The sequence below is a fragment of the Molossus molossus genome, unplaced genomic scaffold (assembly GCF_014108415.1).
Source record: "Molossus molossus isolate mMolMol1 unplaced genomic scaffold, mMolMol1.p scaffold_m16_p_4, whole genome shotgun sequence".
Classification (NCBI taxonomy): domain Eukaryota; kingdom Metazoa; phylum Chordata; class Mammalia; order Chiroptera; family Molossidae; genus Molossus; species Molossus molossus.
Genome location: NW_023425377.1, coordinates 95,211,976 through 95,239,607, shown reverse-complemented (window position 1 = coordinate 95,239,607; position 27,632 = coordinate 95,211,976). Strand labels below are relative to the sequence as shown.

The 27,632-nt window shown below is 35.9% G+C and overlaps 1 protein-coding gene across 2 annotated transcripts in view; it reads left to right on the top strand.

Moving 5' to 3' along the window:
* The window catches only part of PDGFC (platelet derived growth factor C), a 184,333-nt gene that overhangs the window by 99,559 nt on the left and 57,142 nt on the right, over positions 1-27,632 (top strand). For both annotated transcript variants that reach the window (XM_036240299.1, XM_036240300.1), the window contains one exon: positions 224-419. In XM_036240299.1, coding sequence (XP_036096192.1) covers positions 224-419 — 196 coding nt within the window. The remainder of the gene's footprint in view (positions 1-223; positions 420-27,632) is intronic.

Genomic DNA, 27,632 nt, shown 5'->3' with positions numbered 1-27,632 from the left:
CTTTGAAGTATAACTATGCACAGGTTTTTATTCAATAAAGTTAAAATCATATTTTTTTTCTGGATAAATTCTGAAAGATTAATTTATATTGTATAAAACATACCCAACACTTGTTTGGGGTAAAATGTGGATGATAAAAAAAAAACAAAACATTTATTTTGAAACCTATAATTTTTTAAACGTCTCTTCTAAATGTAAGTCTATGCTTATATTTTTGTTTTAGGAGTGCAAGCTCCACAGCATGAGAGAATTATTACTGTGTCTACTAATGGAAGTATTCACAGCCCAAAGTTTCCTCATGCTTATCCAAGAAACATGGTCTTGGTATGGAGATTAGTAGCAGTAGAGGAAAATGTATGGATACAACTTACATTTGATGAAAGATTTGGGCTTGAAGAACCAGAAGACGACATATGCAAGTAAGTTATCATACTTGAAATTCCAACAGATTGTAACAACTGTTGGAGTCTTTCAAGTTGCTTCATTTTGATTATGTGATTTTAAACAGCATATTTTGTTCTGTTATGTTTTCCCGGTGATCCAAGAAATTTACAACCATATTTAAGCTGTTTCATTTAAAATTAGAAGACACATGCATAGACATATACAGTCATTAGTTTCTTCTCCTTCTGAAAATAATTGGAGATAATTTATGGTAAAATATGCATATAGAGTAAAACAATCTCAACTAAGGGATAGAGAATAAAAAGCCAAGTGAAGGAATACAGTTGTACCAGAAAACCTGTTACTATTAGAGCTGAAACTTTTACATTTGAGTTTCCTAATAATCAAATCAATGAAATAAGTAATAAGTTACTAAAAGAAAAAGCAGTTTATTTCCATGGGTACATATTACCCATAGTATCCAGTATTCATAAGTACACAGATGAATATATACATGTACATAAGACTAAGAAATTTGAATATTTCATCACAAAAAAAATACAGTTCTGAAAGCAGAATTAGAAATTTAGGCCAACATTATGGTTTGGCTGACAGAAATTTATCATAGTTCTCCTAGAAGCATTCATGAACCAAAGTCAGCTGGAGTATTTCATCCACGCAAAAGACCACCTACTGTATGTCATACAAATATTACTCTTTAAATCCTATGTGAATATACTTGTCAAGGTTGGGTGGTCTTATTGAAGATTTTTCACTTCAGTGGCATTTGTATATCATAAAAATATTTTCCTTGAGCTTCTTTGCAGGGTTCTTTATTTTTTCTTTGATATACAAGTTAAAAGAGAATTTTTATTTTATGGTATATTACAGATAAATATTTGAATACAGATGAAATAAACTTTGTACTTGCTGTCATCACAATTTGTACCTTTAACATTTATATGGTTAGATTTTTTTTCACATTTCTGCATTCTGCAACATTGCATCTCATGTTATTTTTTTTTCTTACCTCTGTAATCTTAGACCTGGAGACTAGAAGCCTTTCTAGCTGTCTATACAGACACAGAGAAGTCAAGTAGCTGCCCTAGATATCATTCATGTTTTATAAGTAAACCAATGCTAGAACCTATGTTTCCTGCCACCCAAATGAGATACATTTTCGCCATGTTATAGCTGCATCTCTTGTCTTCTTTTCATATGTAGGATTTCATAATATTGTCAAAAATTGTGAAAAGTTTAAGATTTTGTCCTACTTTCAAAGTAGCAAGTTAACCTACCACAATTTCATGGATGCTGATAGAAGACAGGAGACTCTTGGGTCAGAGACAAAGGACTATATTACAACAACAGCAGGAGCCAGAGTATTAGCACTTCCTGTGCCTCTTCCCCTAGCTCCAGTTCCCACAGGCCATTGCCAAGAGGCCTACATGATACTTGCACACCTAGTGGATTGTGTTATGAGTGAGGAGCTATTATAAGTGTGTGTATATGTACATAGCTATGTATGTATGTATATAATGTATGCCAATCATTAAATAGTAAAAATTAAACTATCATTTAGCATACCTAATGTAGGTTGTGACTCAACTCACTTAGTATGAGACTCAGCTTAAGAAAAGTGACTCTTGTCTTGGCCAGTTAGGCTCAGCAGTTGGAGCATCAGCACGTGGACCAAAGGGTAATGGGTCAATTCCTGGTAAAGGGCACGTACCTGGGTTGCTTGTTCTATCCCTGGCCCTGGTTGGGGTCATGCGGGAGGCAGTCAATAGATGTGACTCTCTCACGTCGATGTCTCTCTCTCTCTCTCTTTCCCCCTCCCTCTCTCACTTTCAGTCTATCTGAAAAAAATCAATGGAAAAATATCCTTGGGTAAAGATTAACAACCAAAACCAAAAAACCAACAACAACAAAAAAGAAAAGTGACTCTTCCAATAGTTTTGAAGTCACTTCCCTTTATTCTTCCCTGATGACACCCTCTTATCCTTGCAAATGTAATCATTGTCTTAAGTTTGTTTGTTTTTTTGTTTTATGTCCTAATTTTCTCTATAATTTTACCACATGCACATATTTCCCTATGTACTGTCCTATAAAAAGTAATTTTTTATACTCTTCTATAAAAAGTAATTTTTCCCTTTTTTGAAATACATATCAATGGAATAATACTGAGTGTTTACTTTTGTGACTTGATATCCATTTCAAAACAAGAAAACCTAAACAATATGATGTTTTCAAAGTTAGCTAATGCTTATATGATTAGCTTAGATCAATTGTTTACCTGGATGTATAGTGTACCATTGATTAAATAGTCTGTTTCTAATGGCTACCTTAGAAATGCATATTTAATATCTAAAACCAGTCGATGTTTACCCTCTTCTCAAAATATAAAATTACCTGAGAACATTTTAACTACTGTGGAATGCTAACTCCCCTGATACTACCACACTATGTTGATAAGACAGGTGGTCACAGAGAAGACCACCTTGACAGGTTTAGTAGAGTCTGGGTAGGAAACACAAAACAAAACTTGGATCTTTCAGTGTGGAAAATTGTTGAGTAAGATGGGTAAGGATCAGGGTTTAATAGTTTAAAATTGGTGGAAACAAGGCAAGGAATTTCAGGGAAGAGTTTCATCAGTGTTAGATAGTGAACTGTTGATACTTTCAGTTGAAGGAGTTAATGGTTTTTTGAGGGAGGTGATTTGCCTTGGCAATAATAACGACAATGCAATAGTAATGTCATGTTACTGCAAAGAGTTCACTGGTAGATGGTTTTGTCCTACTGTCCAAACTTGTTTGGTTCTCACTATAGTAAACTCCATTTCTCATGAGTATGTATGTGATAATTACTCTGAGTTTTAGTTTTGTATTTTTTAACTTCACATACAAGACGTTTTTATTATTTTTTGTGTAATCAATGGCTATACATACCTATGTGTCTACTTTTTGTGTTAATCATTTCTTCTTGACGTATAGATTTTAAAAGTCTCTCAGACAAAAGCCTATTGGTAACAAATACTCAGTTCTTATTGATTTGAAAAGTGCTTTATTTTACCTTCATTCTCAAAAAGAAGTTAGTGAATCTGGATATAAAATTTTAGGTTGTGTTTATTTTTTTCTCAATACCATGATGATACCATCTCACATGTCTTACGTTTATTGAGAAGTCAGTCATCAGAGTAATTGTTGACATGCTGTGTAGTTTCCCACTGAACGGTACATTTCACAGAGGGAGACATGTGGGTAGCAGGGGTAAGAGCGAATGAACAGGGTTAGATCCAGCCCCAGGCTTCTTCTGTATCACGTATGGCCCATTAAACCACAACTTTTATGCACAAAGGTTCAGCAGATACCCCCGAGACTCCAGAGCAAGTTTACCCCTTCTGAAATCTTGATTTATTGCACTTATTTGCCCTCCAAAGAATTCCTTTTATTTCCATGACAATTTAATGGCATTAAAAACAGTGCTTTTCTTTTAATCGCTTATCCAGCAATTTTAGTTGCAATGTACCAAGAGGAGTTTTCTGCCTAACTTTGTTCACCATGTGGCTGGAATATAGACCATTGTAAAACAAGATAAAGCTTTTTTGTTTGTTTGTTTGTTTGTTTTCCTTACAAAGCCCTGTAGTCTTAAGTTCAAGCTTAAAATTGTTTTTTAAAAAGTGTTAAAATTGCTCTGGCTGGTGTGGCTCAGTTGGTTGCATGTCGTCCCATGCACCAAAAGGTTGCCAGTTCAATTCCTGATCATGGGCACAGGCTTGTGTTGTGGGCTCAGTCCTCAGTAGGGGGTGTTCAGGAGGCAGTGGATCACTGTTTTGCTCTCACATAGAAGTTTCTCTTTCTTTCACTCTCCCTTCCTCTCTCTCTAAAAATCAATAAAAACATTTTAAAAAAAAAAAATGGTAAAATTGACTCTTCTATGAAAGAGTGCTATGAAAATAAAAGGCCAGTATTTCCTCCTCTTCCTTAAATTATTTGAATAATATAATCTGCCCCATTTAAAATATTTTCTCAAGTCTGAACCATAGGAAACTAAAAATCCTGAACCACTATTTTAGTTGTAGGTTTAGAAAAACACAGACCCAGATAAGATGTTTAACTTTTTCTTTCTTTTTCTTTTGATTAGGAAGAGAGAGGGAGAGAGATAGAAACATCGATGAGAGAGAACATCAATGAGAGAGAACTTCAATTGACCACCTCCTGCATGCCCCCACTGGGGATTAGACCCACAACCTGGGCATGTGCCCTGACCGGGAATCGAACTGGCAACCTCTTGGTGCATGGATTGATGCTCATCCACTGAGCCACATCAGCTGGGCATGTTTGACTTTTTCCTCCAAAGCCTTCTCAAATTGTCTTTTATAATGAAAATAATAAAATGAGTTGTGCGTTTATGCTATTAAAAATTGATATTACAAAGAACTACGCATGATAGCATATGTAAGCAATGTGGTGTGAAACTAGATGGGGAAAGATGAGTGGGAATCATGCGTGTTCAGGAAGGTCTCTGGTCTCTGGTGGAATTGCTGAGGAGTGGATATTATTTGGGTTTTTTGTGTGTATGTAAATAGATGAATAAATAGAGAAAAAGTCAAGCATGAGTGTATAATTAGTGTTCTAGCCCTCCACTTGACACAAATATATCTTGTTATTTACTGATTGTGTCTTCTCCAAGGATTCTGATGGCAGTGACATATGGTGTCTTAGGATTGCACATTTTTGGTAAAAGACTGTTTTTTTTGGTCTCAAAGTAAATAATCTACATATTATATTAAAATTTTACAGAAAGAAAGATAATAGGTGGTAGCACTTGAAAAGGATGGATTAATCAATCTGTCCAGTTTAAAATCATGCCTCTTCTTTACCAAAACTGCGTTTCTGTTGAAGAAAATACTATAACCAGTCCAATTAAAATAAAAAAAAAGATTTACAGAAATGCTAAGTGCTAAATACACTAAATGAAATCAACAGATATTTTACTCTTCAGAACTTAAGGTAATCAAAAATTTTAGTTTTTTTAAAAATTAAAATTAACTTGGACACTTTTCTCTTTTCTTGCTTATAATTGTTTTTCTTTGTTTATAACAGAATTAATGTGGCATCGGTCTTTGCTCATTTATTTACTCTTACATTCAACAAGCACTTCTTGAGCATGAGCACTGTGGTAGGTACTAGGGTGCCAGCAATGAGTAGGAAATGGCTCATGTTCTTGTGTAGCTCAGTCCGGGTAAAGAGACAGACACACAAGTAAACAGGCAAATAAAATAAAATGTCACCAATCCCAGGATATGGTAAATATGGAGTACAGTTATTACTGTAACTGATTATATTTAGACAGCTTTGTTGACCATTTTCTAGCTCATATCATAACTGTGTGTCTTACCAGTAGCAGTCTATAAATAATTGTTATTAATTTATTATGGAGAATTGTGTGTGGATGAATTACCCTGCCAAGCAGACCTCAGAAATTCAAATATTCATTGCCTGTGTTTTACTCGAGTATATATAGCTTCCAAGGATAATATAGGTTTCTTACATCAATTTTACAATGCCAGTTTAGGCTATGGGTGATAAAAACAACTGTTTTATGAAAACTATATAAAAATATTCCTTGGTTACATGACCATACAAGTGAAATAAAGGAAGACAATATTGTTTACTTAGCTGATAATGATCTTGGAGACCCGTAAGTGCATCATAAGAATTTATTTTCCAAGAAAAATATTTTCATGAGCCCCTTATAAGAACTAAAGGAAAGAAAAGGTAGCACTAGTCACTGTTTGGCCTGAGTGATCAGTGATCTCAAATTCTAGCCCTGAGAGATCCAAAGATATCCCATGAAGCCCTTTACTTACACATTAGTTCCCGGCCTGAATCTGCAAAACTGGGCCTGAGAATAAGCAGCTGGATATTGGATTTTAATTCAGAATTTTAATCCTGTTCACGATTGCAGGAAAAAGATAGGTTAAGTAAAAAACATTGGAACCTTTTCGTAGTACACTGTGAACCTTGTTGTACGACCAGACAAGAAGGTGTGCCTGGTGTTATGGATGGTGATATGCTCACCTCAACCACTGGTAAGGGGCAGGGGAACCAGATTGGCTTAGAGAATTAATTTTCATCCCCTAAAATTTTTTTTTTTATCCTCATCCGAGGACATTTTTCCATTTTTTGTTCAGATAGAGTGGGAGGGAGAGAGAGGAAGAGAGAGAGAGAGAGAGAGAGAGAGAGAAACATCCACATGAAAGGGACACATCGAGTGGCTGCCACCCACACGACCAACCAGGGCCGGGGACAAACTGCAACCGAGGTACGTGCCCTTAGCGGGAATCAAACCCGGGTCTCTCCGGGCTACAGGCCGATGCTCTAACCGCTGAGCCAAACCGGCCAGGGCATCTCCTAAAATTTTTAAGGGCCCATCTGTATCGGAGCACATGAAGGTTGGTTATCTAAACAAACCACTTCTTTTAAGGAAGAAGGGGAGGGCACATTGTATCTGTGTAGGTAAACAATGTAAGTATTGAAGCAGAGAAAGATTGGTTATAATTCAGGACGTATGGAAATGCAATGTGTGTTAGGCTTCAAAGAATAGGTAAGAGTTTAGTACCTGTCTGGCACCTAATGGATTCTCAGTATAAGCTAGTTAAAATAAAATAACAGGTGGACTGAAGAGAAATACGTCCTCAAGACAGAGTTAGACTAGAGGTGGAAAAGCAGGAAATAATTTGCAAATGATGAGTTTCTCTGGAACATGAGACCCCTTGGAAGTGTGGTAAGGGGTAAAGCTGTGGATGGATCAAATTGGGAAAAACTTTGAATACTAAACTGATGGATTTGGACTTCCTTTCTTACTCTGTCAGTAGCTAACAGTTAAAAGAAAGAAAAAAAAAAAGCTAAAAACATGGTCATAGAATGGTCTATATTTTAGGAAGAGAATTCTGATAGAAGTATTCAGAATAGATTGGAGGAGAGTTTCAAGGCAATTGGAATAGTTGAAGGAATTGTAATTTTTCTCAAACATAAAATTTTACAAGTAAATATTCCTTTAGACTCACACCTTGCCTAACTAATTCTTTTGTGATTAATCTAGTATCCCTTTGTTTTTAACACTCTTTGTGTGTGGTGAGGGTGGATGGGTGGGCACAAAGAAAATGTACAGATAATCATACACACACACACACACATACACATTTCAAAGCCACATTCTTTTTTTGCCCCAAGGCACAAGTTATGGAAAAAACAAATTGACCAGTTTCCATATTTCTAATATTAGAAATATTTCTATTAGACAACCCGAGGAATAGCTTGGAATGTTAAGTGATTATTATTTTATAGAGAAGAGATGGCTTTCCTCTTTTCCCTGAGGGTTAGTGCAGGTTTACATGAGCTTTGAGAAGAGCAGATGATACAGACCAATATTACGTCATGTCTACATGTCTAGGAATATTACAATCCTGCCACAGCTGTGCTTTAACAAAATATTTCCCTAATAGATAGTGGCATAAATTGAAAGACTGTGAGATTTACACAAGGAAGTATAATTTTAAGACTCTTCATTTCAAGGGACCACAAAATAATTAGCGAGTGACTGTAACAACCTTAAAAGGAAAATGTGTGGATTATGTTACTAAAAATTTTAGGATTAGTCTTTATCCATGTTCTGAATGAAGCTATCAACTCTGTCACTTTTCTCTGCCTCTAAAGACTTGCTTCCTTCCCTCCGGTTGACTCCATTCTCAATCAGACTGTCTTCATAAAATGGCAGAGAGAGCCACAGAAATGCCAAATTTTAGCACTTGCAATCTTTGAAGGAAACAGAAACTGTTCCTATAAAAGTTCTTGGAAGAGTTTTGATTGGTCTATTTTGAACTAAGTATCCATTCCCGAACCAGTTACCGTAGTGGGGGCCAGGGTCATGTGTTACTGTGCTCATCAAGATTTGGGTCATGGGCCCATCCCTAAGCCAAGAAATGGACTGTGATTGGTGGAGAAATTGTCCCTGAAAAAAAAATTACTATAGTTTTTTGTTTTTTTTTTTTCATCAGAATGCAGAAGATGTGCTGGTGATAAAAAACAAAAAAAAACAACAAAACAAAACAAAAAAACCAAAAACAATCTCCACTATTGGTGATAAGGAGCAAAAGGAGTTGAAGTATAGCTTTCAAATTCACACTTCCTGATTTTTCTACCTGCACTTTGGCCACAGATAAAGTTTTCTTAGAGTGAAGATTTTGCCAGTACTCTTTTCAGCAGCTCTTAGTGTAGTTTGCTCAATGACATAATTTATAGTTTTGTTATCCTTTGACCTCTGTAGCAATTACTTTGTAATGTAAAAAAAATAGAATTAAAAAAAAAAAATCTTCCCAAGAGGGCTTAAAATGAAGGGTGGGGATCTGACCAAGTCTGAGATCAAGAGACTCTGCCCTTGGCTAATGAGATGTTTTGGTTTTATGTTTTGAAATGTTCAAAATCAACATTCCAAGTAGAGAAAGAATGTATCCTGTAACTCCCAAAACTCATGTCTGGGTCTGTCTCTCACGAAGACTTTACCTTTTTTCTTGCATCATCTTCTCTCCTCTTCTACCTCCAATATTGCTCTCTACTCTTTGCCTTTCTTTTCCTACCTTCCCTGTTTGGTTACTGCCCAGAGATCACTTTCCCTCGTTGATGCAAAAAGAGTTTTGCAGTTTGCACTCTTTGAGGAACTTGGGAATATTGTGGTGCCTTTCAGTGTCAGGCCTTTCCTCTGAGTGGCTGCCCTGTTCTCACTAGGGTCACGACGAGCTCTCTTCTCTGGGTTGTGCAGTTGGCACAATGGTTGAAGCATGGACAAATTCTAGGACCAAAGAAATATCCATATAACTAGCTAGCTAGTTGTCTATTTATATCATTTTACCAAAAGAAGAAAAACCAAACAAGAGCAACAGAGTACTGATCAATGATAAAGGACTTATAAATGTACACATTTTATTTATTTATTTTCTTTATCCTCACCCAAGGACATTTTTCCATTTTTTGTTCAGATAGAGTGGGAGGGAGAGAGAGGAAGAGAGAGAGAGAAGCATCTTCGTGAAAGGGACACATCGAGTGGCTGCCTCCCGCATGACCCGGGGACAAAATGTAACCGAGGTACATGCCCTTAGCGGGAACCGAACCCAGGTCTCTCTGGACCACAGGCCGACGCTCTAACCGCTGAGCCAAACCGGTCAGGGCTGTACACATTTTAGATATACTGTTAGATCTCTGATTGGTCTTTCTTTTCTCAGCTTCTTCAATGTTTTATGTGGTTATGTCTCCTACATTATGTTAATAATATTTTGCTATATGAGCTTTCAAGTAATATACTTTCTTCAATTCACCTGGCACTGAATCTTGGAGAGGTAGACTGTTCAGATCCCAGCTGTCTTTATGGAACAGCCTACCTTCTAAAAAAGTTGATCTTTAAATAGGCTACCTCCTCTGGTGGTTCTGATACAGGCAGATGCTGACTTGGGGATTATTTCTCAGTGATTGATGAAATTGTTTCTAATTATTATTTGATGTTTCTTCTAACGTTTTTGCCATAGTGACTCAAAAAATCTAAATTTTACAAAAGGATTATTGTTTTGCTCTGTAATAAACAAAGGTTAAGTTAATATATTTAACAAAACTCTTCCAAGTTAAGCTTAAAAATTTCATTTTATCTGATTCACATGTCAGGATACAGAATGGCAGGTAAGGACCACCTTGTCTGCTTCTTGGCAGTGATGTTCATCCTTACCTCCATTTTCAGCAAAAGGAATGATATGAACATCATCTCCTGTTCCCTGCTTACTACAGGTAAAGTAGCATAACTATGAGTCCCAGTAGACTGATTCTGTGAAAGTAGAAGCAACTCCTATCATTCAGTAAAACTTATAGAAACAAAGCAAAGAATAAAGGTTTTTCTCCTGCTATAGAGACGATCTCATAGAAACAAGGAAAGTAATTTCATTGGCTTAAAATATTTTTTTAAAAATCGCTAAGAAAAAAACCTCTCTTCAACTTAACATTTCATCCAAAGAGGATTTTTGCTTTCATGGAAAACCAAAAAGAGCACTCAGCGTCTGTTTTGCAGCAAGTGTCACAGACACAGCAGGCAAACTGAGCAGCTGTGGCAAACCTCCAAGCTCCTTCCCTGGAAACTACCTCATCAGCATCTTAGCATCAGACCGCTATAGCTTTGAACTGTGATTGTGAGCATCTGTGCTTTATCTCGATTTATCTTGTGCATCCATTAGCAAGATGTGTCCTGAGGTATCAAAAAAAGCCTAAGAGAACTCCTAAGGGTGTTATGCTTATTAAGAGTTTCTGTCCTGGTGAACAAGATAAAGTCTGTGTGTGTATATTGAATTTTGGGTCTGGGAACACTCAAAAAATTTTCCATATGAATTAATGGTCGTTGTGTCTTCGCTTTATGCAGTTTCAGCTTGCATAAGGTTTCACAGGTTCCATAGGTTTCGGACAGTGAGGAGAACCAGTGCTAATTTGGGACATGAGGATTTTCAGTTGTGCTGTGTTCCGCGTCCCATACTGGTCACTTAGATTTTTTGGTAGGATGAATTGGCAACTTACTTATGTGAGGAAGTTTAATTGACTAGGAAGAACGCTGGTTTGGAATGCCTAACCTGTTTCAGACTCACTGCTGTTGTTCACTACGAGCTCTATGGTCTCGGTGTGATTATTTAGCCTGCTTTCTCATTATATGCTTAAAATGTCATTTAACCCAGGGGGTTGGGTTCCACATAAAGATTTAAGTCTCTTCCAACACTGAACTGTTTGTGTTTCCCTAGAATATCCACAAATACATGGAGACACTCACATTTGTTTTGCCTTCACCTAAGGAGGTAATATATTTATAAAGGTTCTTTGAAAATATTAAAGTGTAAGATAGTATAACTTCTCTGTTTCTGTGGGGGGGAAAATCACTTCACTATGTATTGCAATCAATGCAATAAAAGCAATTTTCTGGAAATGCCACTATTATACCATAGTCCTTCCAGTTCGTTCTTTCCTCGTCCAGCACATCTTCTGAGAAATGTGACGTTACCTGTGTCTTACCTAGCCCCGTGTCTTTAAGCTTCAAGAAGCGTCTTCCTTTAAATTAAGTTTAATATGACAAAATTTTCACTGCTTGGACATCCATCAGATGCTCACCTCTTTCTTTTTTCATTTTCAAACTCTTCACTGACCATGAAGAATTCCTAAATGTAATGGAACAAGGCCTTTTTTATTCAATATGCTGCTGATAGTTATGATGTAGTAAAGGACATACATTTTGAAACTTCATTGCCTAGAGTTTTTTTGTTGTTGTTGTTCAGCAAAAAAAAAAAAAGTCATTCCTCATAGCTGTTTCAAGCACTTGGAAAGTGTTTGATCACATTTTCAAATCTCAGGTACACTCTGCTCCCATCTGCCGAGAGACACAGACCTTTACCAGTATGGCAGCTGATTTAACCCCTTACGCCCTCCTCCCCAGAAACCCCATGCACGAACTTAAAACATCACCTACTTCTTGACCTTTCTATCTTCAGCTCCCCATCTCAGTCCCTCAGTCTGAACAAGCAAGCTAGTTCACGATATCAAAATATTTGTGTAAATGGAACCAGTTGTAATTTATTGCTTCTAAAAGGATTTCATGGGATTGTGGTAGGCACTGTTTTTGCTGAGGCATTGGGGTTAAACTTGATGGAAATGAGGCCTGCACTATATATTATCCAAGGGTATTTTGAGGGGAAAACAGTCTCTGATCAGTTTACCTGTTCTTTTTTTGATACGTGCCCTTAGCGGGAACCGAACCCGGGACTCTCTTGTCCGCAGGCAGACACTCCAACCGCTGAGCCAAACCGGCCAGGGCAGTTTACCTATTCTTTATCTAGTTTAAGAACTCCCAAATAAGTGACTGTTCATAGTAAGGCATCATGCTGCAAATTGTGACACTCCTCTTCTGAGCTTAGCACAATTCAGTTACTTGTTTATATAGCTCAAGCATTTTAGTTTGAAGAATTTCTTGGAAGATAGTTTTCCAGGTAACATGCAAAAAAAGGGAAAAAAGGGAATAAAGAAAGAACAGAGGGAGGGAGGGAGGAAGAAAGGGAAGAAGGGTGGGAAGATGACCTCCGAGGGTTACAGGCTACTTGCAGACTGCATTCCTTTTCCGATGCTCCCAAGATGCTCAGGGCCTGGGTGGAGAACCCAAGCAGATGGGTGCCATGTAATAAAGACTCCTATTTATGGAACATCTTTTCTCTGCCAAGCCCTGAGCTAGTTAGTTACCCAGATGAACGCTGATCTTCTAGCAATCCTTCACAGAAGGCATTATCCCTATTTTACAAAGGAGGATAAAGGCTAAGGGGGGACATACATTTATCCAAATATGCAAAGTAGTAAATGGTAGAGATGGCATTCACCTCTCTGCTCTAAGGTGTAGGGCTATATAAGAGTAGAATTCTCAGTCTCTCTATTAGCTGTGAGGTTATTTGCTAGGCAAGAAAAACATCATTATCTGTCTTCCTTGTTCATCATAAAACTACATAAAAATAACACCTTGTAAAAGAGTTTAAATCATTAAGTAATAAAGTCATGATCACTTGAACAGTTTACTTCGTATTTGATGATTTTGATCATAAAGTCACCACAGGTTTACAACACATAATTCCATCCCCAAACTGCTTGCTAATAATAGGGATTTGTGGTCATCAACACTTTTACAATTGGAACAAAGTTCAAGTTTAATTATGCTCTCGTTTACTGCTCTATGGTTAGGTGATGTGATTTTACTCTCCTGTAATGAGATTTTTAATATGTGCTTATTGAACACCCACCAAGGGTAATGAGGCCTGAGCGATTGAGCAGAAGCATTACCATAACCCTAGCCCTCAGGGAACATCTAAACTAGCCAGAGATGCCTATGCTGGAAGGAAACAAGGTAATTCGAAATTAAATGCTAAATTGTGAAGACTAGAATGTATCTGCAAAGTATAGACATCAGAACAGAAATGAATGGCTGGGTGGGAAGTCATCAGCAGGATGGCTGCCAAAAAACATCAAAAGTTAATATTTACCTTCGTGAATTCATCACTGGAATGTGGCCTTTAGCTGAGATAACTCAAAATCTAATTTGAATGGCACATTGAACAATGATCTGTTTTTCAATAACAGGCTTATATGAACCCAACTCTCAAAATACCAACCTATAACCCAGTATTAAATTTAAATGAAAAATAGAATGTCCAAGGTTCTGAGCTGACAAATTACTGTTGATGGTTTTGTATGGGACCTGTGCGTCAGTGTATGTTCTATGAAAATGGCATGCTAAAATAGGCCTGTTTGTGTCCGGCTGGTGTGGCTCAGTGGTTGAGCATTGACCCATGCACCAAGAGGTCGCCGGTTTGATTCCCAGTCAGGACACATGCCCAGGTTGTGGGCCCGATCCCCAGTGGTGGACATGCAGGAGGTGGCCAGTTGATGTTCTCTCTCATCAAAATTTCTATCTCTCCCTCTCCCTTCCTCTCTCTCTAAAAATCAATAAAGAAAAAAAAATAGGCCTGTTTGTAAAGTAAGAAGCCTTTGGTGGTATAGAGAAATGGTACATGGACAGTGGACGGGAGGTGTGGTAAGAGAGGCTTTAGGGGAGGCTATTGACATAATCTGGATTTCTGTACGAAAAGAAGAAATAAACAAAAGTATTTTGAAATGAACAAAGATAGGTGGGCTACCAATGTGTGGGATGGACTCTGTGTGACCAAGGAGCAGGATTAATCATGGGACACTCTGTAAGTCATTAACCTCCTGTTTAAGAAAACAGGTGGGAAGAATTAGAAAGAAGAACTCATCTTCAGTCCTGCTTGTTACATCCTTGGAGAAGGTACAATGTTTAGTCAAAGAGAATGATTGTTAATAAAAATAAGGTTTGAGTTTCTTAGAGATTATGTAATGAATCCTACTTTTCTAACCTTTATTCAGTGCATGAGGTGTGGTCTGTGTCCTCAGTTAGCTGAGCTCCCTGTGGGATCTGAAAATATCCCTAGTTAGAGAAGACAGATCTGAAAAAGAACCAGTAAGATACCTAAGCCGTATAATTAAAATACAGCGAATTGCATAACAAGTATTAAGCTAGTTTGCCAAGTATACACAGCAAAGTCTAAGTGTGCACTGTAGTAATGGCTAGTATGTGAAGCGATGAAGGATGACAACATTCTAATGAATTTCAAAATATAGTGTCCAATTTATTACATTGAACGCATTCTAATGTCCTTCTGAAAAAGCCATTTGCATTAAAAAAAAAAAAAAAAAAAAAAAAAACTAGTCAGGATTGTTTTTGAATAGCCAGCATTGGAGAAAAAAAAAACACAAAAAAACTGTTCAAGAGTATAAATATTAGTCATACAAGAATACTTCACCACCATGTTTATAATCATGACTATTTGCTATCATGTTCTGTCTACCTATATTTGTATATATGTGTGCATGTTAGCATATTACATATGTGTAAAGTCACTCAACCCAACCTCCATCCATCACATAGGCATTTAGTCTCTGCTATGTGTGCACCAAAAACTGTGCTAAATGTGGGGACTAAACAGATGATTAGCTGGGCCCCTGGCCCCCGGAGAGCATTGACGAGTAAGGGGACAAGCATTTGAAACGTATAATTCAAAATCGTCCTGGGTGTGGTGTGGACCATGCTGGGGAATGCCGCAGCCTTTGCCTGGGGGACTGAGGCGAGCAGCTTCTCAGAGGAGGTCACACTTAGCTCAAATCTGAAGATTAAGTGAAGACCTGCCAAGTGGACTGTTGGAAGTAATATCATCGATAGTAAGAGGAGGTTTAAATCAATCAACGTTTTAAATATGGAGCATGGAATCCTTTGTTCTAGAGGATCCCATGCTCAATATTTTAAAAAGTTGCCATTATGCAATTTCTAAGTATATCCAACGAAATGCACCACTGGTATGTGCTTGGAACCCATTAGTCATAACTTGGTGATATAAAGTGCGTTCTTGACCTATGACAGGAATATTATTGCTGGAGTTGCAGTACTAAAACATGTGATCATATTTGCCATCTGGTGAAATATGCTGTCTCGCCCAGGTTGAGGTTCGCAAATGACTAAAGCCCCAAGTAGCCCACAATTACTCAGTTGCCAAAGGCCCACAAGTGGAATGGGAAGTTGTCTGTGTTTCATCAGATCTCTGAACTGGAGTTTGGGGCCCAGGCATAGAGAGAGGTCAATTGCTTTACCTTTTATTTTCCTTCATCATTTGAAATACTTCAGTTCTTATATCAACCAAATAAAATGGGTAGTAGTGGCCCATAGAGATAAAGTCTGGACACATGCAGATTGAAAAAAAAATACACTTCCTGCCTTTAAAGAGCTTATATTCTAAGTTTATTTTTAGAATTGCCCTATGCTATATATACAATATTTTAAAAACCACGTGAATGTGTATTTTCATGTTTTAAACTCTAGTTTAAGTTGAAAATATGAACAGCTTTGTAAACAAGAATACATACATCACTACAAGTGGTTATTTGTTGGACCTCGAATTTGCCTATCTGTGTGATAATTAACACAGCTTTTCTGAACTGAGGTCGGTTTCTGTTTGGGTCTATCAAATTGCTGATAATATTAATCAGCGGTTCTCACATTACCAAATGATTTGGTATGCTTATCTTTCTTTTTATTATATTCTTGTTTATCTATAAGACTAATACAATTAAGAAGCCAAATGCAGGATTGATTCTTGGCATTTTTCAGAGAGGGAGATTGAGGTAATACGTAGGTAGATCAAAATTTCCGAATATGTGAATAGAAGTCAGGAGATCATATAAAAAAGCTATCCTATTTCTGTCAAGGAGTGAGAAATCTAAGAGAAAACATCTGGAGCAGAAGAGGAAGTGAAGTGAGTGATACATTTGAAACTGTTAAAAACGGCTACATTTTCTGGTAGCGCAGGAACCTATTAAAAGCTATGGTAGGAATCCTGGCTATTAAAGCACCTTGAAGGGGCAATTTTAACAGGATAGGGAAAGAAATAAATACAGAGCAAGAGGAAAATTTTAAAAGTGAGAAGAGGAAAATAAAACAATCCCAAGGCCAAAAAACCCTGCCTAGGGATATTGCCCAGGAAGGTGGATTTAGCCAAGTGGGCATTAAGCCTAGTATTTCTTATTTCCCTTTTCATGCTGCAAAATATGAAGTAATCGCCTTAGCAGGACTTATTACAGTGATCAAATCACCTAACAATCTGAAATGTTTCCTTTCACATGAAGATTTTTGTTTTTTTGTTTTGTTTCTTGAGAAATTAGTCTTTTCTCTCTCTCTTTTTTTTTGCTTCACTCTATAATCAGGTTCTCTGGAAAATAGAATCCCATATATCCCATAAATCTTTTGTCATAGGAAATAAAAGTGAACACAAGAGTCAAAAAGTTGTTTTCATACTTTTAACATGTGGTATGAATAGGATGACTTGTTTCTCCAATTTCCGATATTCTAAAATTCCCACGGAAAAGGTTAAATTATTTTTCTTTTGTCAAGATTTGAAATCTCAGAGATGTTATTAATGTCTATACTTCTCTAAATTTTCATTAAATGGCTTATTTTAGTCTCCAAATGTTCTGGTTCTCTAGCGAAGAGTGATTGTTTCAAAAATGTTAAGTACACATTTTTTTAAATTTAATTTATTGGGGTGACATTGGTTGATAAAATTATATAGGTTTCAGGCATACAGTTCTTCAAGACATCATCTGTACATTGTATTGTGTGTTCATCACCCCAAATCAAGCCTCCTTTTGTTACCATTAATTTCCCCCTTTACCCTCTTCTACCCCACCCCCCACCCTCCGGTAACCACCATACTGTTGTATGTGTCTATGAGGTTTTTAAATTTTTAATTTAATCTCTTTTATACAGATATTAATACCAGCTTTACCTAATTCTGTCTCTGGAGTCTGCATACTTTTTTTATGTTTTTGAAGTATTCTAAGAGATTAATTGCATAGATTGATAATGAACATCCTTAAAGTAAATATATACTCACCTAAGGAGTAATAAAAAATGAAAGTAATTTTGGTATAATTTTACCTATTATACCTGTCCTATACTCCTAATATTTATACCCTAAATACACACACATAGATATGTATGTATATGTATATATGTACATGAATATGTATCCCATATATATGTAAATATAAATACACATTTTCTGTATGGTGATCACTGAAGAAAAAGTAAGAAAAGCATACAAAATAGAAGTAAAAATCCCTGTTAATTTTTGGAAACATTCTTATAATTTAAATTAGATAGTATAGGTGAATAAAAAACTAGAAAGTTTAGAAATCTAAGAATTTTCATTAAATAATAAAAACTTCTTCCATTTATTAAGCATCTTCTTTATGCCAGATCTCATTCCATTATTACTTTTTGGAACCAGTCTAATTGGTATTATATCTAACTCTTCTTATCCAAAAAGTCAGATGGAACTTATGTCAAATGGATTCTGAATTGTGCTTTCGTGTTCTAAAGGCTGATTTTGGAAGGTGAGACTTTTACCTTGTACCACATAGTGAATAAAAGGGATTTTGTACTGCAAGACAGCACTTGAGTCTATGGCAGCTCTAGATCTCCCCCAGCTACCAGCTGGTACTTTGGAAGAGTTTCGTGAAAGTGACTTAGGAGGGAGGTGTTATAACATTGCAGGTAGAAGCGGAGTCACTTCCCTTGATGAGATTTGAGCTTCTCCTAATCTTGGACCTGCCTGTCAGAGGGTGAGCCTTGCACAATGCACTGTGTATTGCATTTGCTTAGCCACTCAACACTTTCATTAGTATATGTGTTTCTGTCACTTCATAATACATTGAAATTTATAAGTTGGTCTCCACGGATATTGCCTGTAGTCAGTTAGGATAATTTTGTGATAACAGTGCTATATAGACCTTGGAAAATAATAAACGTTTCTAGGACATATTGGTGTGGGTCAAGTTCTAATAGCATGCTCTGTGTGTAAGCTGCATATTTTTTGACATAGTTACACACACCAAAGGAAATGCTTTTGGTTCTCAAACCAGAAAAAAAAAGCTAGGAGTTTTTGAAAATGACCTTCTGCACTACGAGTTCATTCCCTTATGTTGTCAAAGAGGAACTCGAAGCCTAGAACCATTTCATATTGAACACCTGTTTCCTTAAAATGATCAGGTCATCAGTTGGGATGGAAATGCTCGGTCCACCTATTTGCGTTTGTTGAAGTACAGGTGTTGGAATCTGTTCTTACTGATGTCGAAATATTAAATAATGAATTATACTGGACTGCCTAAAAGTTTTCTTAGTATTTTTTTTTTTAATCTGAGAGGAATTTTTTTCAGAATGCATCCAGGAGAAACTATTCTGTTATAAAATAAATATTCAGTAAATATAAATGCTAAAAATAAATACTTAGAGTTTTCAACACCCATATCCAAGAACTGTACTTGAAATTCTCTGATATCCTGAAGGGATTAATATTTCATTTCACTTTGGTATGTTCTAAAAGAAATTCATTACATCATTTTCTCAGACATGCTCACCAAAAGGTAAATTTGAGCTCTTTAAAATGTCTTATGCTGCCCTGGCCGGTTTGGTTTAGGGGTTAGAGTGTCAGCCCGTGGACCAAAGAGTCACAGGTTCGATTCCGGTCAAGGGTACAGACCTCGATTGCAGTTCCATCCTTGCCCTGGTCAGGATCATGTGGGGGCAACTAATCGATGTGCCTCTGTCACGTTGATGTTTCTCTCTGTCTCTCCCACTCTATCTGAAGATAAATGGAAAAAAAGTATCCTCGGGTGAGAATTTTTTAAAAATTAAATAAAATATCTTATGCTGATGATCAACTATTTAAATATTTTCTTTGAAAATCAAGCCTGAAGTTATGATAATGATTTATGAATCCTGTCCAAATTTTATTATCACACTTCTTAAATGTTTCTCTTAGCCTGAGACAAACCCATATCTAGAGTACCTTGGTATTTACAAGTGTAGCAAGAATATAGCACAGATAAAAATGAAAAGAAGCTAACCTGTAGCAAAACCCTTCAAATATGTCTTGATGAATGATACCATGACCTCTGATAAATATATTTAGGCAATGACATTCAGCTATTCAAAGATCATACAATCGGAGCAGCCTGTGGGGTGCCTTTCGGTAGTGGTTAATTGTGGGTTTCCTGTGCCTGAAGAGTTTTGGGGGTGGGTAGATGAGAGAGTATATCCATAACCCTTTCTTCTTAAGTTTTGATGCTCTTAGAGTAAACCTTGATATGTACGTTCCCATTTTAGTATTCTTAGATATCCTAAGTTCAGTGGTCGGGATGCATGGGAGGGGTCTTAGCTTTTCCCTATATCCACCTACCTCTCCTGGTACACTCTCCCTTTATTCTTACCATATGTGTTTAAAGTAGAAGGGAAAATAACAAGATAATTCAAGAGAAAAATTTTACTTTAGTAGAATGTTAATTTCATTTTTTAAATTAGTTCCTCAACTTTCTTTCAACGCTACTGTGGTTCAGGTATTGACACTTGTAATAAAGGTATACAGGGATGAGCAAAAGGAATTTAATGATAACAATAAATAATAAATAAATAATTCAGGAATAAATTCTGCTTTGCAACTGTAAACCTACTTTTGCCAACCCCTGTACTGTCAATCATTCATATGAACTGATACTGAATTATTCCTAATTGAATAGTGACTCATAATATGCCATTAATAAACACCCACATGTCACAAAGCATCACACTAGACAGGCCTAAATGTTAATGAGAATTTTTTGTAAAACTAATTACAAGACAGCTATGAAGCATACTAAAAGTGGTCCTTAGAGTAGAGAGGAACATGAATACTATTCAAATCTCTGAATTGACTTAGATTAGTTGCCTAAATCTTGGCTTTACTTCATTAATAGCACAATGACATGAGGTGGTGGTTCTATAAAAATGCATATCTACACACAGCCAGTAATGACTGAGAATAGGTCTGCATTTCAGTGACTAATCAGTCTTGGAAACAAATGCTGAGAAAATAAGGGAATGGTTTCTATATATTAACTCAATAATCCCCACAACAATTACTAAATTGTAGTTGATATTGTTATTGTGCTTTTTTAATAGGATATAAAATACTGACACAGAATTAAGTATTTATTATTTTCACAATCTATTGATGAATCTGTCTTCTACTACAGTGAAAGGATCATGTATATGCTTATATTGATCTAGGCAGTTTAGATTCAGATGAGATACTCCCACAGGGATGAATCACCAAGAAGGCTGGGGTCTGCCATGAGCCAAAAGTAGTGATCTATGCGATGTATCACTGTATGAGGGGCTCTGAGGTCCACTGTTTTAGAGGGTGGGGTCTTCCATGGGTTACACAGATGGTTGCAGTGATAGCAATTATTCAAAAGCAAATGAAACATCCACGTATTGTGCAGCTTACTTGTTAAGGACTATTCTAAACACTTTACATACATTCTCTCATTTAATCCTCACAACAACTCTGTGAGTTAAATTAAATTTTTCCCATTTTTAAGAAGAAACTATGGAGAGTTTAAATCAGAATTCTCAATGGTGGATTATAAATAGTGACATATTGAGTTGAATGAGTCTTTGTTGTGTCCTGTTTAACAGTATGGTGTAATGGTTAAGAATATGAGCTCTAAATCCTAAAGCAAGATTTCTGCCTCAGCTCTATTACTCTTAGCTGTAAAGACATTTGCCTTGTTACATCACTTCCTTGTACCTCAGTTTCCCCATCTATAATATATGTATAAAAATAGTAGCTATGGAGACAATTGTGTTTGAAGATTAAATTAGTTAATATTTAGAAAGTATCTGGTATATAGTATGCACTCATAATATTTGCTCTATTACTATGATAATTATTTTATATAAATATTTCAGCAGCTTTGTTGGGATTTTTACTTTTAAAATTATGGTAAATTCACACTTCTTTTGTCATTCAGTAATATTGTATGCATTTCCGCATATACTGTTTATACTTTATTGGTAAAATTTACTACTGTGCATTTTTATAATTCCACTATAAAAGACGTTTTTCCTTATTTAGTTTCTGTTTTTGCTGTGATAAAAACAATTGATATTTGTACATTGGTCCTATATTTAGTCACTTTACTCAATTCTTTTTTATTCCAGATGGTTTTTAAAGTCTAAAACTTTGGAGTCATTTTTTGTTCATACCCCACATTAACTTGTCTCAGACCTACTTTCAAAATATATACATACAGCATGTAACCATTACCTGCCCTACCAAACTGCAAGCTACTCCTTCCCATATATGATTGTTTCCAAGCTTTTGCAGTCTCTGTGCTTACCCCACTGCAGTCTGTTCTCAAGGGAGTCTATTATCAATAAGAGTCATTTTTCTCTTCTATATCTGTTATAACATTTATCTCTATTCATGTTTTATTCAAATAGCTACAGCCCCCCCAACACCCCCCCCAAAAAAAAACATTTTAAAAATAATGGTCAGAATGACCAACCCAATCTTTGTTCTAATTTTATTGAAAATGACTTGAAAATAAAACCTGCAGTTACTTTCTATTAAGTAATTTTTTACCACGATTTGTTTTCTGCTATTCAGTTCACTCAATTTTTATCTAACTAGTTGATTTTATCATGTCGTATTATCATTTATTAATATGATCATATAGTTTTTCTTCTTTTAATATTTTAGAAGGTCATTTTTACATTCTCACGTTCATGAACTAAGTTCATACTCTAGAATGAATTATTATATCTTTTAATCTAATGATGAGTGATATTTGATTCAATTTATTTGGAGTGGTAAGAACATTTAAGATCTACTCTCTTAGCAACTTTGAAGGCTATAATACAGTATTGTTAACTGCATTCACAAGATTTAGGCCAGCTTATTTTATTTTTAATTAGGTAGATATCTCTCATTTTTAAGTTTTTAAAAATTGCTTATATAAAATTTGGAATTAAATGTTCCTTAAAGTCAAATAGAACCCTCCTATAAATCCCATACCACTGAATCTTTTTTATTTGTCAATGTTGGACAGTCTTTTCCATTTCTTGTAGAGTTGTTAGTTCACTTTTTCTACTTTTTTAGTCAACTTCGATAATTTACTTTTATAGTAACATCCATTTCATATACTTTTCAGATTTATTGGCATAAGTTATATAAAACACAAATTTTAAATGCATTTCATCTGTGACTATATCTTCTTTCTCAGTCCTTATATGTAAATTCTTGATTCATAGTCTCTGTCGCTCCTTTCAGAGAACCAGCTTCTGGTTTTAATTCTAAATTCTAATTTTGTTTTTGAATATATCTCATAGTTTTGTCTTTGTTAATTTTCACCTTTGTTTTGTTTAATTTTTATAGCTCTATAGATTGAATTATGGGTTATAAATTTGAGGTATTTTATCCCATAACGGTATCGTGTCATCATTCGGTCCTGTGAAGCGTGCTTGTTGGTTTGACTTACACATTTCCGACATAGGTTTACAACTCTCCATAAAGAATTTAGAATGCCTAAAAGTCAGTAGTACCAAATTAATTAAAATAAATACCTGTGAAATTTCTATGCCCAGATTACCAAGTTTATTGATTGTCTTTATTTGAATGGCTCTTAATGTTTTTGCAGCCACTGAGCATGATTATTTGGTCAATTTGAGCAAAAACACACACACCTTCTGCAGTTAGGCCTTAAAATAAAGCGAATATAATCATGTAGGCATATTTTAAATGTAATACACAGTATCAAATAGCACTTAAGAAATGGGCTCTAGAGTTAGTTAGCTGCCACAAGGGAAACCTTGGCTATACATTTAGTTGCTATGACCTTGGCCAAATACTTAGCTTTCCTATATTTTATAAAATATAAAATGGGCACAATCACAATATCAGTTTGTTATGATTTTGTCGGGATTAAACGAGTTAATGTATAAAAAGCGATTAATAATATAGTTCTTTTTTTTAAAATTTATTTTCAATGTCGGTTAAAGCATAGTGAACACCCTGGTGTCCAAAAGGAGATCTAAAATTTCTGTCCTATATATGAGGGGTCTCCTGATAAGCTGAAGTCTACACCAATCAGGCTGTAGAGTAACTGTCATCTAATTAATGTCGTTACTTTTCCCAACAAGCGCAGACTCCAGCTGACATTTTCAGGGCTAGGCCTTTGGAGATCCCCATCTACTTGTTGGCAGGGTTTCACACCACCGTCAGCTTCCATAATTCATGGGATAGATTTAATTGACAGAGTTTTTACTTAGTATGAACTAGAAACAGCCTGTTTTTCAGGGTTGGTTTATTTTTGTTGAAAGGAGCTGGGTGTCTGACAATTATGTTTACCAGTGAATTTATTTCTTTGGTATACTCCTTACAATTCTTAGGAGTAAGAAAGCAGTCCTCCTGGCCTCACAGTTTTTAAATTCCCACATGAGAATGAAAATTTTGTCTACAATACCAGACTTGTTTGTTAAACATAAAAGAACATAAATCCTCCTGGGTCCCCAGGGATATGTTAGAGAAAGGGAGTGATCATTATAAACCACTTAGCACTGTGTGCTGTGTATCATGTTGCCGTGAGAAAGTGATGTTTGATTGGCTCATAAAATAGGTTTAGTAAATCCTTTAAATACTGATGTGAGCAATTGTGCATGTTGGAAATTAATACTTAAAAGTGTCTTATAAGATTACCGTGTCTCCAGTACAGTCATCTGGGCATGTGCAGATTTCTGCATTTAAGGATGATTATGTTTTGTGATTTCACTTTTTTGTGTCAAATGGTTTTATCATCTTCCTTTCATTTGGCTAAGACCTATAGGATAATCTTTAGTCATTGTTTTCTGTCTCCGTTTCCTTCTTGATGTTTTGGACTGTGTTATAGCATATCAACCACCCGACTTCTGCACTGAATCCCACATTCTGCAAATGGCATTCTGTCAGAAAAAAAAGAAAAACTTCAAATTGTTAGGGAAGGAGACTGAATTTAATGCATTCGTCTTTTGCCAACCACAATATATTCTCAAACACGTTAAAAAGAAATATAATATCAAGGGGCAATGGTATTTGTTTTGTTCATTTTTATTTTGAAGTCTCGATAGCAACAATGAGACTTGCAAATACTTTCCAGGTAGATCTTCACTTGATCCATTTTACACGCTCTTGAATAAGATTGAAGTTAAAAAAATGCTATTTTTGGAACTGTATCCTTTCGCAAGAGGATTTGCTGTTTTGATTAAGAGGGAAAACTAAACCTTTGTAAATAATGATATTAATAATTTTCAGTTCCATAACATCTAAACAATTATTGGATTCAACCATAAACATTAATAGTTGAATAATTGGGTGATTGTTATGTGATAACACTTCTGGAAAAAAAAATTAAATGCCTCATTTACTATAAAACAATTAATAGTATGTTAAATTCTGTGGCTTTATCTGCAAAGAACACAGGACTTTTTAATTTTTAATTTTTTTACACAGGACTTTTTTAGATGTTCATTTCATTTAACCTCATGGAATGGAAAACTATGTAGATTTTTAAAGCACTATGATAAATGTATGTGCCAGACTTGTATGAGCATGTAAGAATTAATTGCCAGTTGTCTACCTGCAAATGCAGAAATTGTTATAAAGATTAGTGTGTGTGTATGTGTGTGTGTTAATGGCATCAAATTCAGGAGAAAATCTCCATGAATAAATAACACTGTACCTATCACTCTCCTCTTATTTATGGAACAGTGATTTTTATATCAGGATATAAGTTAGATAAGTCCAACTTTAAGACTTATTTGTTCCTTAATAAATTCTTAACATTTATAATCCAGATATTTTCATGTATGGTTAAAAACTCCTTTTAAACTTATTCCAGTAAAATAGTTATGTGAAGTGTTAGATTTAGGTTTGCCCCATAATGATATTCTTTTCTCTTTAAATGCTTCTATGAGGAAGATTGTAGTAATTACTTTGTAAATGGTATGGAGATAATTTTTGGTGCTATGTGTCTTGCCCATCCAGTTTATTGCACATGACTTCATACTTGTCGAATCTGCGATCTTTCTTCACTGACCAGCTCTGCTAGGGTGAGCAGTCTCCCTTAGTTCTGTGCCATTGCTCACAGTGTTTTTTCTCTTGTTTCCCGGCTGCTCATGTTTAGGATGTTTTTATTAAAGGATCTTTGCTTTCCACCCACACTTGAAATGTTTGCTGGCAGTCCTCAAACATGTGATGATTCTGTCTATGCTCCTTCCTTGTTGAAACCTCATGGCTGCCCCTTGCATGCTGCAGGGGTGACAAATGCAGATGCCTATTTGGACAATTAATGTAAATAAATGAAGATCTAATAAATGAAGATCTAAGTATTTCTTTAAAAACAGCATAGAAAATAGATGGGGATTTTTTTTTTTTTTTTTTTTATGCTTTCATTTATGTTTTAGAAAGAGAGAGATAGAAACACATCTAACGTGAGAGAGAAACATTGATTGGCTGCCTCCTACACGCCCCCTACTGGGGATCGAGCCACAACCTGGGCATGTGCCCTGACCTGGAGTCCAGCCAGGACCTCTCAGTCCACAGGATGATGCCCAGTCCACTGTGCCACACCGGCTGGGCTAGATGGGGATTTTTAAAAACTAGAAAGAACATGTCCCATCTAAAGCTATTTCCCCTTGCTCCCAGCCTCAGTTGGTGTGAAAGAATGACAGCTCAGTGTTCATTCCTTCATTAACCAAACATTGATACAGTGTTTATTATGTGCCTGGCATCTAGGTGCTAGGGATAAGACAGTAAATTAAACAAAGATACTTCCTTTCCTGGAGCTGACTCCAGTTCTGGAGATCTGAGCCCTCGTGGTCACACCAGGGCCAATGATATTTACCATTACCAGATTTTCAAATTTAAACATAAGCCAGAAATCCTGATTTTTATTTTTTAGTGAAATTTTACTATTTTAAATGTTGACTTAAGTTTTTTAAAGAAACGTGCTTCCTATTTCAACGGTGCTTACCTGCTTGCAACATTAACCTACAAAATAATATTTGAAAATCTGACTCTGAAATACCTTCTTACCTACACCTATTTTCCAGCTTGATCTACTTCTTTGTTTCCCATCTTCTATTCACAACTGACCGTGCCTGGCCCCTTCTTTCTTCTGTTACATCTTATGTATTGTACTTCTCGCTAGAAGGCATTTCTATTTCCCTCCCCTCCACCCCTGGTCAATCAGTACTTACTGACAGTCCAAATGTTTCTTTGTAAACTGACCCTAATCTCACTGTATAGAATTTCTCTTACTCTGCCAATATTCCACAGTATTTCCTACGTTCTCTCATTAGAGCACTCACCAAAATGTTTTATGGACCTTGAGCTCAAAGAAGCTATAATTTCATCTTTGTATCCTAAGAATCTAGCATAGCACTTTACCAAGTCAGTGCTTCATAAATACTTGTCGAATGATTGACCAGGCCTGAAATCTGGCTCCTGCAAACCAGCAGGGGTAGTAACCTGCATTACATAGGCACTCAACCAACAGATTCTTGACAAATAGAAGCTTTGTTTCACAAGTAAACAATCTTGGTAGTTGTCAACTTCTGTACCAGGTATATCTGAAATAATGACGTAGGTCTATTCTACCAAACCCCTCTTACCCCTGGCCCCACCCCTTCCTGATCCCACCACACACATATACCAAAACTCCAGGAATGCTTATATTTGTTGGCTAATGCATTTGCAATTTATAACTGCAGACTTGACACACGATATAGCAGAAATAACCTCTCCTCTTTGTATTTGAGTTTTCTTATTTATTGCTTTCAGACTCCCAGGGTTATATTTAAAAGTTGGTGTGGTGTGTGGGCAGCGTAGGATAGAGATGAAGGGCAGACTTTATTGAGTGGCAACTGCATGTCAGCAATGTTTTAGGCACTACACATGTATTGTCCATTTATCCTTTCTTAAAACACCCCTGTGACTTAAGTAGCATTGTCCTCAATTTAAAATGAGGCTGAAACACGTGAATTTACATGCAATAAGATAATTCTGGATACTTCTGTAGGAAAAAGATCTAAGTATAATTGGTTCATTATATATGTTGCTCTTTTTCAACAATTTGTCTTCTGTAAATTCAATACTGCACAAAATATATTATTTTTAGTTGTATGGTAACTGCTGAATTTAGTTTTTT